Below are 15257 nucleotides of genomic sequence, written 5' to 3' on the forward strand. Positions count from 1 at the left end.
TCCACTCTTCTTTAAGCTTCTTGTACCCTTGTTTTTAAGAAAAAATACTTTAAAATTATGCACATGAGTCTGAGGGGCTCCAGGCTCCATAGGTGCTCAGGCTCAGGCTCATTTGTATAATTTTAAAAGCCTGTTTTTGTAAAAACCAGGGCATAAGAAGCTTAAAGAACAGCATAGTCTAACATAGGGGGCACAAACCAGTATGTCAGTGTGCTTGGTTTACAATCCTTCATCCTGGTGGTAGATGTCTTTTAAAGCAAAAGATATATATAAAAAAATTGTAAATGTTTCCGAAGTCATCAGCAGATGGCAGCAGAGTGCAAGCCTGGATCATCTGTCAGGTTCTATGGGTGAAAAAAAGACTTTTGCAAAAAGTTTCAAAATATGAAACTATTCACTTTATAATAATTCATGATAATGAGCTGTGGTTATATACACTTAGCTTGACAGGTGAAGAATGATTTAATTTATGGTATATAGGAATGTTAATAATCACATATGGGCTGTATGATGAAAAGGGGGCAGTAGAGAGGGACAGATGAAAGACAAGGAAAGCAAAGAGAGTGTGGGAAGGACAAGGGATAAGAGGCAGTGCAAGAGGAGGGGAGATTGGGGTGCAGGAGGAGGGACTGTAAACTTGAGAGCCCTAGACAAGAAACAGATGACAAGAGACAAAAGAGTTAGAGAATCTCCTGGATGTTGGATACATTGTGTCACCAGAGGACAGAGCAGATACCCAGATGAATTGCCCCAAGAGACAGAAACATTGCAAGAAATGATCCCTCCCATTGTGCACTACAAACATCATTCTGCACATCACACTAACAAAGAGCACATGGATAAATAGGAGATCACAAAGCACTGTAAACATTCCAGCACAGACACATAAGCTCACACATCCATTCTACTGCCTCCTGGACCACTACACTAGCATGCAGCCCCCAACCCTCCTATGATAAAACCACCAACCTGCAAGATGCTGCTCCTGCTGCTTGTGCTATGCTCTGCTCTGCAAGAGGTCACCCCACTCATTTCAGGTCAGTATTTCTTATGAAGTTAGCTCTATTGATTCCACTTGCTGGGTGTTTTAGAAATATTAGTATTGTTCCCCTTCTGCTACGCATAAATAGATATAGAGTATCAATACTAATAGAAAATACAATAGATTAAAAAAAAATGGCTAAGAGTAGATGTGCAGTGAAGGGTTAAGCGTTAGCAGGGTCTCCTTGTACATCAAGGCTCTTCCCACTCACTGCTAGGGACTGGACTTACTTAACCCCATCAGCTATCCTCGCCTGCAGACAGACAGCGAGATTTTATTTGACAGTCCAGATCAAGGAGGAAAATATTGCAAAACTGTACATAACAAAACTTTAGGTTTGCCAATTTGTGTTATATAGCTGATGTACTCCAATACTAGCAGCTAAAATTGAAAAATAGTGTATTTACAGTCTTTTCCTCTACGTTTTTTTGTGCAAAAATTGTTCTGACCACTGCAAAATATCTGTATTTGTGTGCACTTACAGTAGGTTTCCTGATGCATTGATACATTGTTGTTGTGTGTGTAACCAGAATATATATGGTACATAACATGTAAACTGCATGTTCTTGTTCTTCTAGTCAGAGCAAGGAAACCCCATTGCGTCATTTCATGGATTTGTTTCTGTGAGCTAATAGTTGGCATGACATGAGCTATACCTTCACACTAGTTAGAAATAACCTTGTGGAATTAGGAGATGGTAATTGGCTTGTCATTATATGTAAGTGCTATATACTACCACGAGGTCTGACACCTTGCGAGTTGTAACTCCGGTTGAGTTAAAAGGTAGCAGCTTTGTTGCGGTCTGTGTACAGAACACATGTAAATGCTATGTCATAAACATGTTTAGCAATATAAGATAACATAGTATTCCAGTATTCTGCAACCTCCCAGATGCTGCGGTATTATTGCAGGTTATGTATGTACATGCACAGATTGTACTCTTGTATCCATTGTGGTCGAGTTCTTATGGAAACAAGAGTTGTAAGTCTAAACTGATTCCACATAAGTATCCTTTGATAAAAAGGACACTTCAAAAACCAGATGGATGCATTCTCCCAGTTGCGACAGGAGTTTTGCTCATCTGAAAAGGGTTTGTGTAAAACAGAGCTTCAATTTTTCATCCCATTTTGTATTACTACACTATGTTGTTTAGGTTTCTATCTACTTTTGCATAACCTAAAAACCCACCTGTTCAAGATTGCCTTCAACACACATTTACTAAGGGTCGGGCGCTGGACTTTTGTCCGGCCGTGCACGTTCTTCATGGCTAAAATGGCACAGGTATTTCAGAAGTGTCTGCGCTGCCATTGTGGCAAACACGACCCTTTTCTGGCCTCCATGCGACACAAATTAGGGGGCGTGCCATAGGTCGGTCCGTCGCACGTCCTTTGTTAAAGGTGCACCACAAAAAAGATGGTGAACTCTGCGGGGAAGCGACACATTCATGATTTCTGGTGCACGATCTCAGTGAATCGCAGAGAAACACTGCATTGTACACGGAAATAGCACTTTTAGTGAACTCTAGTGACTTTTAACTGCTCTGCTCCCTCACCTCATACCTACATCTACCCTCCCATATAGATTGGGAACCCTCACGGGCAGGGTCCCCCTCCCGTTTGTTGCAGATCTCTGCAGTTTTTGCATTTTCATTTGTACTTGTCTTTCTGTAATGTATGTAAATCCCTTACATAATTGAATGAATAGTGCTTTATGAAAAAATAAATAATAATAATAATGCTTGTTAACTAGTTGCAGACCTACTACCTTATATAGTCCATACATTGTACATATCTGCACAAACTTCTCAAATCAATAGTATCATTCAACTTTGTAAATTATCTTAGCCAAAGAAAATGGCTGGAGCTAATGGAGAAGGAGAAATGGTCACAATAAGTTGGAAGTTTCTATCTCACCCAAAGGGCTTCATTCGCATCAATACAGGTCTCAGATTCCCTATATTATCCTATATGGTCCTGCCAATGCTTCTAAATGAAAGCAGAAGTTATTATGGTGCAGATTCTCACTCCCACTATACATTTGATGTATGCAAAGTGAGATGTGAGAGGTGAGTAACATTTTCTTTTTTGTTCTAACCACATTTTAAAATAATTTTTAACTAATTGAAAACCCCTTTAACCACAAATATCACTCTTTCTTACTTACTTCAAAAAGTCTCATATGGATGATATGTACTACAGAATTGGATAATCACTCATGTTAAAAGAAATCTTCCTTCAAACCAGGGACATTTACTCATCGATCCAGCGACTGATACTGTTGTAATCCTCTTATTTTTATTCTCCATGGCTTCCTACCTTCTAAAATCAATTTTTTTCTCCTTAAGAGCCAGAAGTGCTCTGGAAGGCATTACCAGATCATCTGAATGCTGTAGCTTCACAGGTAGTTACAATGTCTCATGTTCCCCCTGCTCCCTCAGCACTTACCCCTCCCATTTCCTGCTGTGACCACAGCATCATTGAGGACACAGTGGGAGGGGGAAGTACTCCATCACAGTATAACAGCCTCTGAGCCCAGAGCACAGAGGGGCTCTGGAAACACCCTTCCAAAGCCCTTGAGACTAATTAGCATAATCATAAAGGTTGATTTTAGAAGGATGGAGGCCATGGATTACAAATAAAAGAAGATTACCACAGTCATGGTGCCTGGATCTTTGAGTCCCTGGTTTATCATTTTAATGAGTCAATTGATTTAGACAGTACCAACATGTTCCATCCAAGCCTACAAATCACACTGAAACTCGTCTTCTTAGTATATATTTATTTGATAGATAAATCAAACTTAAAATGACCTAATCCTCCTTATATTGTTATTTTTGGATCTGCAGGAATATGTTTTCTGGGAGAGGAAGTAATGCAAAATATAGAATCCTAGTGGGAAAAGTAGCTGTCCCAGGAAATCCCTTGTGTTCTATATACTGTAAGCAGAAGGAAGATTTCACATTTTTGATTGGGGTTCTCATACAAGAAATTTTCTGTTTTGAGCTGCCTGTTAGATCTATAGGTACCATGAGATAAGACATATTAGTTACCACCATGAGCATTCTCTTATACAAAAAATAAAAAAATAAATATACAATAAAAGCAAATGAGGATACAAGACCCTTTGTAATATAGCTCATTAGTTTCAAGAGAAGTGGGGTAGCAGCAAACATAAGGATATTACTATTCCTCCCAGAGTAGCAGGTAGGATTGTGACCTTTTGCTAGGATAGGCCATCAGTATCCAAACTGTTGGGGGTCCTATTCAAGGAAACCTTGTTGTTCATTTGTAGCCAGGGCCCACATTGTTTTTTGTATAAGTTTACTGTGGTACATGTACTGGTACCTTGTCTACATAGAAGCAAGGGTGCAGGGTTCTGAAGCTTTGTTGATTGAATGGAGCAGTGCGACAATAGTGATACGCAGTGGTGTAACTGGGAGACCCAGGACCCCATAACATACTTCTGAATGGGACCCCCCTTCCCCCTTGAGAAATATACATATTTGTACACACATGTGAGTTACAGTATATACACCATATATACATACATCATATACACACATACTTACAGTACCATATATACCCATGCATACACACACATACAGCATATACACATTGTACATCACATACACACACATTTAGAGCATATACAAATGACATACACTCACCGGCCACTTTATTAGGTACACCTGTCCAACTGCTCGTTAACACTTAATTTCTAATCAGCCAATCACATGGCGGCATGTAGACATGGTCAAGACAATCTCCTGCAGTTCAAACCGAGCATCAGTATGGGGAAGAAAGGTGATTTGAGTGCCTTTGAACGTGGCATGGTTGTTGGTGCCAGAAAGGCTGGTCTGAGTATTTCAGAAGCTGCTGATCTACTGGGATTTTCACGCACAACCATCTCTAGGGTTTACAGAGAATGGTCCGAAAAAGAAAAAACATCCAGTGAGCGGCAGTTCTGTGGGCAGAAATGCCTTGTTGATGCCAGAGGTCAGAGGAGAATGGGCAGACTGGTTCGAGCTGATAGAAAGGCAACAGTGACTCAAATCGCCACCCGTTACAACCAAGGTAGGCAGAATAGCATCTGTGAACGCACAGTACGTCGAACTTTGAGGCAGATGGGCTACAGCAGCAGAAGACCACACCGGGTGCCACTCCTTTCAGCTAAGAACAGGAAACTGAGGCTACAATTTGCACAAGCTCATCGAAATTGGACAGTAGAAGATTGGAAAAACATTGCCTGGTCTGATGAGTCTCGATTTCTGCTGCGACATTCGGATGGTAGGGTCAGAATTTGGCACCAACAACATGAAAGCATGGATCCATCCTGCCTTGTATCAATGGTTCAGGCTGGTGGTGGTGGTGTCATGGTGTGGGGAATATTTTCTTGGCACTCTTTGGGCCCCTTGGTACCAATTGAGCATCGTTGCAACGCCACAGCCTACCTGAGTATTGTTGCTGACCATGTCCATCCCTTTATGACCACAATGTTCCCAACATCTGATGGCTACTTTCAGCAGGATAATGCGCCATGTCATAAAGCTGGAATCATCTCAGACTGGTTTCTTGAACATGACAATGAGTTCACTGTACTCAAATGGCCTCCACAGTCACCAGATCTCAATCCAATAGAGCATCTTTGGGATGTGGTGGAACGGGAGATTCGCATCATGGATGTGCAGCCGACAAATCTGCGGCAACTGTGTGATGCCATCATGTCAATATGGATCAAAATCTCTGAGGAATGCTTCCAGCACCTTGTTGAATCTATGCCACGAAGAATTGAGGCAGTTCTGAAGGCAAAAGGGGGTCCAACCCGTTACTAGCATGGTGTACCTAATAAAGTGGCCGGTGAGTGTATACACACATACAGCTGCTACTGCTGTAGTTACGCCCCTGGTGATACCACAGCTAAGAAGAATGTGTGCAGGGAGATAGACTGAGGTCACCCAATAGAAACGTAAAGCCCCATACACTACAGCGACTTAAAACTCTGGACTGGGGTCTGAAAGTTTAACTCTGACTGTTATAATACTGATGGCATATATCCTAATAATAAGATCACTATCATCACTTTTCTTATCTTGGAAGTCCATTATTATGCATTTTGTGTGTCGGATAATACAGTGCACATTACTATGTTTTAATAAAGGCATGCTTAAATCATTAACTTTTCAGTAAACTTTGCATAACTGAATAGTTTAAGTAAATTAATATGTAAGAAACTTTGTAATATATGTTATCATAGCAAAGTACTACTTTGGTTTCTCTCTTTCCTTGCACCGTATTTTTCGGACTATAAGGCGCACCCAATTATAAGACGCAATAAATGTCTTGTAAAACATCTAGGTTCATATATATGGCGCACTGGATTATAAGGCCCACCTGATTGTAAGGATGAATGACCAGCAGGTGGAAGACCTGTACACAGTTCAAGGCAGCTGTTGTCTGTAAGTACAGTTCATATAAGGCGCACTGGACTTTAAGGCACACCTTTGATTTCTGAGAAAATCAAAGGATTTATTATAGTCTGAAAAATACGGTATGTCTATTATTTTGAAATTTCTGCTGAATACTTTCTTGCTAGCAAGAACGACAGAGGCTTACTGAGGTGTCAAATTACATAGAAGTCTATGGAGAGGGGAGTGGGGTGAGTCACATCTGCTAGGTTTATATAGAAATGGTACAGAAGAGCCAGACTACAGCAAGAATATAAGCTAGAAATGAAGTTTAAATCACATAACGTGCAGAAAAAGTCTAACCCCCCTTATAAACACCCAGTGCAAACATTGTTTAAAGGTGAGATACACTTATATGTTCATTGCAGTTGGGCCGGTTGGTAATCATTACTTGTTATGCATTGAAATCAATAAAATACACATATTATTTATCATAAGTATGTTCAATATCATTATAAGTTTTAAGGGTGTATCATTTTAGATAGATTGTCCTTATTTCCATTATAGTAAACAGTGTGTTCTGATGGATCTTTGAGTCTATACATATTCAGATTCCGGCATGGCTGGATGTGTACAAAGGCCGGTTGTTCATAGCAGTGGGAGGGATTGGAAAAAACAAAAATGAAGAGGTCAGCTGCAATTGTAGCACAAGCAAGAACACAATAAATCTTGCACTAGAATTCCCTGACTAATGTAAAATATTTTAAGCTTATTGGCAAATAATGGAAGAAGCTATCTTCCCTTGGTTACAGCCATAAAATGACTGCACTTACAGCACACAAGTATTAGATATGAGCTGCTTGTGGAGTGTATTAATATAACCTTTATGATGTGCTGTATTAAGTCAGTTTGAAATGAGTGAGAGATGGACCTGTAGCATTCTACATACACCATGTTATGGGTGGTTGGTTATGGATGACACAATGAGAGGGACATGTACATAAGCCCTTGCTTTGGACAATCTACAATTTGGTCAGTGAACAGTAAGCTAATTACGAATATCCTCTGTCATCATAATGAAGATTCCTACGGTTGTATGTATGTAACGCCTGGGCTAATGACTGTCAGGGCCAACTATTACTTATATTGTAGTTTGTTATACATAAGGATTGTGCTTTACAATAACATTTGGAATAACAAAGGGCTTCTGTTATATTACTGCAAAGAGACCCTGTTTGTATCCGCCACTCATAGGGTGACATTTATCAGAAGTTGTACGACAGTTTTCTGGTGTACGAGCCCTGAAATAACTGCGATTCCATGCAAAATGGACTAAAGTTTATGGGGAACATTTACTAAGAATGTGGGAAACTGCACTAAAAGTGCTCTGCCCGTGTATAATGCTTGGTGCACAAGATTCATTAAGCACCAGAAATCATGAATCTGTCACTTCCCTGCACTTGCCCGACAGAGTTTACCAACTTTTTTGTGATGCACCTTTAAAGAGGACCTGTCACCCATAAATTGGGCACTAGGAGCTGCTAACTAAAGTAAGCAGCTCCTAGTGCTGAAACAAACGCCACAGTGTTAGAGTGATAGCATTACCTGAAACCTCTGGTAACACTGTGGTGGTGTACAATGTAAACGTTGGACTGCTCGCCAAACGGTCCGATGTATTCATGAGGGGGCGGGGTTGGGGCGTGGTTAGGGGCAGTCACTGCCGGCCTATGGAGCCAGCGGGGCGGGTTCCAGGGAAGAGGCAGCACCTTGGAACGCCCCCTCATGAATACGTCGGACAGCTTTTCGACGATTACATTGTACTCCGCCACAGTGTTAGATAGCAGTACCGATTAGCGGTTACGATTCCGGTAACGCTATCCTTCTAACTCTGCGGCGTTCGTTTAAGCACTAGTAGCTGCTTACTTTAGTAAGCAGCTCCTAGTGCCCAATTTATGGGTGACAGACTTTGCATGTTAAATCTGGCGCACGGTCCGACTGAGCGACGGAACGCCCCCTAATTTGTATAGCATAATGACTGGTTCAGCTGCGCCACAAAACGGTCGTGTGCAACACATTTGTGGTGCAGACACTTCTTATATATCTGTGCAAGCAGTTTACACTAGAAAGAACGTGTAAAGTCCGACAGAAAACTGGCGCACAGCCCTTAGTAAATGGGCCCCAATGTGTATAAAATTGAATGCACATGTTGTAAACCCTACGCTGGTGGATGGCCTTTTCATCATTTGACGACATCAATGTTATTTATTAATACTATCACTGTTATTAAAGGGAACCTGTAACCACATTTTTTACAAATACAACTGGCGACATATTAAATAAATGATACCAGTCTTTTAGCTAAAAATTGTTTCCCTCACATGTCCTGTTTCACCATCTACTTCTTTCCATGCCCTATACTATTGGAGGTGAACCTATGGCACTGGTGCCAGAGATAGCACTCAGAGGCCTCTCTGTGGGCACACGGGCTGTCTCCCAGGCACAGAGTTTGCCAGACATGACTCAGGCAGTCTAAGTAGTGAAGTAGAAAGTAGTTCTCCAGCTCAAATCCCACGGACCAAGGAGATAGTTAAGAAATCTTTGTCTTTATTCAAATCATGTTAAAATCATGTACAGACACACCGGTACTTCCAACGTTTCAGACGCTAGATGCATCCTTAAGATTAAGGACGCATCTAGCATCTGAAACGCGTTGGACACATAATTTAGAGAGGCCATAAAATGTTGTGAATCATAGAGTCAAACTATTTGAGCTCCATTGAGTTTTGTTATATTCATTTATTTACAGCATCATGGGATCGTTGTATCAGACGTTCATATTCCCGGAATACCCCTTTAAGTATTTATTTTGGGTGGGAAAATTTAAATGGCAGGTCGCCTTTAACAGACACTCCAACATCAGTAATGTCCACACTATTGCAAATAGTTCCCGATGTTTGAGCTTCTTTCTTGTATTCAGTACTACACTGCCATTAGGAATATCATTTAGGAATGTCTCTGTTATGAAAGGGTTTCTATGGTTGTAGCGTGTAATTGAAAACTAAAACTAGAGAAAATGTTATAATGTGTAACATGCTTCATTGGCCATAATAGCTCCCACACCAAAATCTCTAGATTTACCACAGTATAAATGGAACATGTGAAATTTCACATACTATTCCATTTAGCTGCCTCTTGGAAAAAAACTAAACTTTGTGTGTTTGGGAATTGTAGCAATTGATAACAGTCACAGCCTTTTAACACGCTATAGGACTCAATCGGACCATGTTATTGCTCTGTAGAGTCCTATTTTGCTTGTATATGTCCCCCATGATCTGTACTGCGCTGCAGAATATGATGGCGCTATATAAATTGTTATCATTATTTTTATTTATTATATGCAAATTTTCATTATAGTGCCATATTCCACTGCCATAGATATTCATGTAAAAAGTTGGAACATCCTCTAAAAATGTATATGGCACACAAAGTCTTATTAAAATCTTGGAATATGTTCATATGTCTCATTTGTGTAAAATTCCTAATGGTCTGACCATACATATCTATGGTTAAAGGAAATCCAGCATGATAAACCAGGGAAATTTACGGTACTCATAGACACCGTGACTGTGCTAATCTTCTTATATTTTTAACAATGGCCTCCTTCTTTCTAAAATCAACTTTTATAATTTTGCTAATGAGCGTTAAGGGCTCTGGTGGGGTTTCCAGGGACCCTCTGACCTGTAGCTTAACAAGCTTTTACAATGAGCGGAGCAGGTCCCCCATCCTATGCACTCTGCAGTTGCTAAATTACAGAGGCAAATGGGGAGAGCAGGGGGTTAGGTGAGACATGTTCTGCTCATTGTAACAGTCTGTGAATCTAAAGCACTGAAGGCTCTGAATATATATTGAAAAATTTTAAAGTTAGAAGGAAGGAGGCCATGGATAACAAATATAAGATGATTACCACAGTCACAGTGCCTGAATCTATGACTATTTTTTTTTTTTTTGTGCATTTTTGAGACGTTTGGCAGCTCTTTTTGGCTCCTTGTGTATGATCATGTCTTTTTACTTGTGATACATGTTCAGTTTTTCCTTTCCTAACAGGTGCAAATTTTGGGTTCTTTTTGAGACTTTTTGTTGCAAATGTCTCAACTACTGTTAATTTAGGATTTGAGGCTTTGTCCTGCATTTTTAAGCCCTCTAGTCACACCCAAGGGAGATGACGACATATGAAGCTGCGGTCACACGTGGTGTTAAGGGTGAGGTCACACGTTGCATTTTGATTGCGTTTTAAACACATTACAACAGCTGAGGAGAGGTGATTTGCCTAATTATACTACTCTTAACATATGCATTTACAAAACGCATAGTAAACGCAATGTTAACACATGCGTTAATGTCGCATTTATATTGTGTTTTGTGTGTTAAAAGTAATGCAATAGGTTTCAAAATGCAATTAAAACGCAATTCAAACGCAACGTGTGACCACACCCTTAGAAGTAACCAATAAATTTTTAAAAATTGAATGCAAACATTTCTGAATTTTCAAAAAACTGGTTACTGTAAAAAATTTTAAACAATTAAAGCATGTGAAATAATTCCAATTTCCTTTGCACCTGCCCTGGACCAGGTGCAGATTTGCGCCTGAAACGTCGCAAAAAAGTGAAACTTAAGTGAAAAGTTGCAAGGGACATCTGGAAAACAAGGATGGGCGGCATGGTGGCTGAGTGAGTAGCACTTCTGCCTTGCAGCACTGGAGTCCTGGGTTCAAATCCCACCCAGGTCAACATCTGCAAAGAGTTTGTATGTTCTCTCCGTGTTTGCATGGGGTTCCTCCCACACTCCAAAACATACTGTTGTGAGCCCCATTGGCGACAGGGACCGATTTGACATGCTCTGTGTGCGCTATATAAATAAAAGAATTATCATTATTATTATAAAGATACATAAGGCCCAGCACAAGGTGCAGACCAAGGTGTACTTGAAAAATAACAGCAAAAGTTGCAGTAAAAAGTCGCAAAAACTAAAAAAATTTGATAATTTGACTAGCAGAAATAATGATACATGTCCCCACTTTATCATGATGGATTTTGGTGGTAGATTTTTCCCAAAAGAAGGAATACATATTATCATGTCAAAATTTGGGAAGGAGCAAGTGCACATTGATGGCACATGTGCAGATACACAAAAAATTCCCCATATATACGTATATCTGTAATATCTAAGGCCAGGCAAAGGATGTACCGCGATTATGTACAAGTTTGTTTTTGCTTCCTCGCAGTCCAGCACACGTGGGTCATAGATGTAGGCAGTCAGCTGGCTCTTCTCCGTCCAGCTGTGAGGCAGCTGTACATGGGCCATGGATTGTTGTGGACACTGCACTGCTAATGAGTGCAAGAGGGGGAAGGGATGAGCAAAGTCCTGCAGGTTCCCAGAGATGGGAATATACAGACTACAAAAGACTGCGCTGCCTATTTTTTATTTGTACAGATCTTCTCTTGGGAAAATAGGGGAAAAAAAGATCATGGGATTATTAGTGGAAAACTGTATAGTTCATAATATGCAATAACAGTGGCTGCGAATCCTGTCCACAGGACGGACATTACATAAAGTGAGGAAGCCCCAGTAATCTCCTCTTGTCATGAGTCATAGAAAATAGTTTTTGACAATCCCAGTGAGAACACAGAAACAGCTTCTTATTGCCAAGATGAATAAATATTGTACTGGTGCCTCCTGGAGTTACTACATTTACACTATGCAAGTAAGGACAAGGCTTAGGATAACACTTAGGGTTGGAGACTTGGTAAGCAATGGGGTTATTGTTCTTCTGAGACTTAATATAGTGAAATGCCTACAGAAGAAGACCATCAAAGAAGACCGGGCTGGATCCGATTGGAATGTGATTTTTTAAATTATATTTCTAGCTTCTGTTTAAAGATTGACCTTCTCTGAAATGACCACCAACCGAGAAGACCACTTTTTGCTATTTTGCAATCTTATTTTTCACTTGAAGGCAACACAAATGAAGTGATAATTACATCCAGGTCTGAAAATGATAGCCAAGTTCCATCCTGTCTTCTTAAAAAATACAAAAATAAAAGAATTAATGTAGTTGTCCCCTATCATGTCCTCAGAAAAGGTGTAAGACATATTTAAGCACATAGAGATATCAGAAAATCCAGTGGCGTAACTAGGAAAGACAGGGCCCCCCAGCAGGCTACTGCATGGGGCCCCCCTTCCCACTTAAAAAATATACATATCAGTATACTCACACATGCGAGTTACAATCACATATAAATAGACTCACGTGCACACACAGCATATACACACACATACAGTGCCATATGCAACATACTCACATACAGTGTATACAGACACCATATACACATCACAGTATATTTTATATACATATTATGCTGGACAATTTGCAGTACAATATAGATATAATGGTGCACATCCTCCATTCTTTATTGTGTCAGGTTGGATGACGGGGCCCCTGACACTGCGGGCCCCATAGCATTTGCTATGGCTGCTACCGCTGTAGTTACGCCCCTGAGAACATCTAATGTGTATGGGAACATGTAGACCACCGGGGCAAGTTAAATTGGTATACGATGAGCTAAAAAAATAGACGGGGGTTGGCGAGCATAATACAAATAGTTCTACACTTGCTCAACGAGAAAGAGAATTGGGCCAAGTTATAGTCAATGTTTGGACCTACATGGTGCAGTTTCTGAAGAAAAGGCAGCAATGGCATTTCCATTTTCCATATTCCCTTGTAATATAAAAATGATTATTTTTTATTTCTTCTTACACAAACATAATGAAAAAACTGTTCATCCTTCCATTACTCGGCTGATCACTACAGAGTTTCTAGTAATTTCTTGCAATATTCATCAATAGCTAAAAAAGGAAAATAGATAAATTTATTTTCTACTTACCTGGCAGAAAAATACCTTCCCAGAAAGTCGAAAGTTAGTGAACTAAATAATGATCTTAAACCTATAACAAAATACAATCTTCTACGAACTTTTCATGGTTGTCTTTTAACACAAGACATGAATATGAGTGCAATGACCGACTCAACTTTTGTCTTCTCAGATGTTCCTCTCAGTTTTTCTTTGGATGCCGATATCGTACATCCTGTACGAGTAGATGAACATGGTAGTTTTGTAACCTATGACCTTACACCCCGCAATCTACAGAAGAGGGGACTTTCTTCAAGCACTGGTTCCTCTACCTACTATGAAATTAAGTACAAAGGAGTGGAGTTGACCTTCAACCTAAGCCAGAACCACCAGCTGCTGGCCCCTAGCTTTGTGACGGAGTGGCGTTATGGAGGCATCCGGGAGTCAAGAATTGTCAGTCGCCCTTCCAGTTCATGCCACATGCAGGGCGAGGTACAGGCCCACCACCATCATGTTGGAAATGCTGCTATCAGTATCTGCAGTGGTCTAGTAAGTAGAGAACCTTCATTGTCAAAAATCATCATATTTTTTTCCCCTTTTCTGAAATATTTAGAATATGACAGCCGAATGTGAAGTGGTGGTACACAGCATCTCATTGTTAGTTGTCTTCCACAGTGAATGGGGCTTGGTGAGTCTGATGGGGGTTTCCCAGGTGTGCAGAGTCTGGCATGTGTGAGGGTTGTCTAATCCCAGGTGTGCAGGGTCACACAAAGTGTTTGAGGGCTGACTAAGATGCCAGGTGTTCTGGGCCTGACACATGTGTTGTCATGTCACTGATCACATAGAAATCCATCATTGCCCCCAGGTAACAATTTTAGACTTTGATTACCAAAATGATCAACAAAACCTGAAAAACTTTTACTTCAATTGGTGCTAATTTGTGCTTAATCGTTTTGTATTCCATAAGAGAGGAGTCTTCCAGTTAGAACATGAGGATTTCCTGATAGAACCAGTGACAACTGAAGTGCCCTCCATAGAAAAAGGAATACCTCATCGAATCTACCGCCGTCATTTGGTTGATGGACCAGATTCAGGGTACAGCAGCTGCGGCGTTAAAGGTAAGACTATTTTACATCTTCTCACTTTTAAACAAAAACTATTTTTACATCTTCTCACTCTACTAGCGGCCGTGCCCCTCCATACTCACTTGGCGTGGAGGTGGCGTAGTTGCAAATATAATAAATTTATATAATATTATGTTGCAGTGCACAAGAAATTGCAATGATTTCAGCGCTTCTACATCAGAAACTGACATAGACATAGAAACTGACTAATAAATCTCCACCTTGGTATTTTGTTGTTATATAGCAGGACAAGGTGCCCACCCGCCTCTGCACTTGGCCAGCATTGCCTACTCATTACCAGTCTCATCATCAGTCCATGTTTGTAGATTCATATAGTTTTTAAAAGTCTACTGCTGTCGTGTAATGTGCCCATTCGCATGCTGTTCATCTCTGGAACGGTGTACCAATGGACAAACACCAACACTTTTAGCAAGGAGTGCCTGACATCCCAATATATAAAGCAGATTCATGTCAGGATACTGAGTAAAGTCACCAACATTGGCCAACATTTATTAAAGCATTTGCACTAGTTTTCTTTTATTTATAAAGAGTTCACCAACTTTTTTGGTGCAACAGACTTTGCTTGATAACTCGAGCTCATGGTCCTACTGACCCCCAGAACGCCCCCTTATTTGAAAACTGGCGCACAGCCCTTAGTAAATGTGGCCCAATGTATAATTTCCTTTTACAGTACATGCTTGTATACTTTTTTTTTTAACCTGTGGAGTAAAAGACTGATTTTATATGATTTTTTTGTGCTGGATTTGACATTTGCAAAA

The 15257-nt window shown here is 40.3% G+C and overlaps 1 protein-coding gene across 2 annotated transcripts in view; it reads left to right on the plus strand.

Annotated features, from left to right (window-relative positions):
* Positions 1-664: 664 nt before the first annotated feature.
* Positions 665-15257, plus strand: part of ADAMTS7 (ADAM metallopeptidase with thrombospondin type 1 motif 7) — a 59801-nt gene continuing 45208 nt past the window's right edge. For both annotated transcript variants that reach the window (XM_072148768.1, XM_072148767.1), the window contains exons 1-3: positions 665-1037; positions 13548-13903; positions 14322-14472. In XM_072148768.1, the coding sequence (XP_072004869.1) occupies positions 953-1037; positions 13548-13903; positions 14322-14472 (592 nt within the window). In that variant the 5' untranslated portion in view covers positions 665-952. The remainder of the gene's footprint in view (positions 1038-13547; positions 13904-14321; positions 14473-15257) is intronic.

Source organism: Engystomops pustulosus, chromosome 4 (assembly GCF_040894005.1).
Source record: "Engystomops pustulosus chromosome 4, aEngPut4.maternal, whole genome shotgun sequence".
Classification (NCBI taxonomy): domain Eukaryota; kingdom Metazoa; phylum Chordata; class Amphibia; order Anura; family Leptodactylidae; genus Engystomops; species Engystomops pustulosus.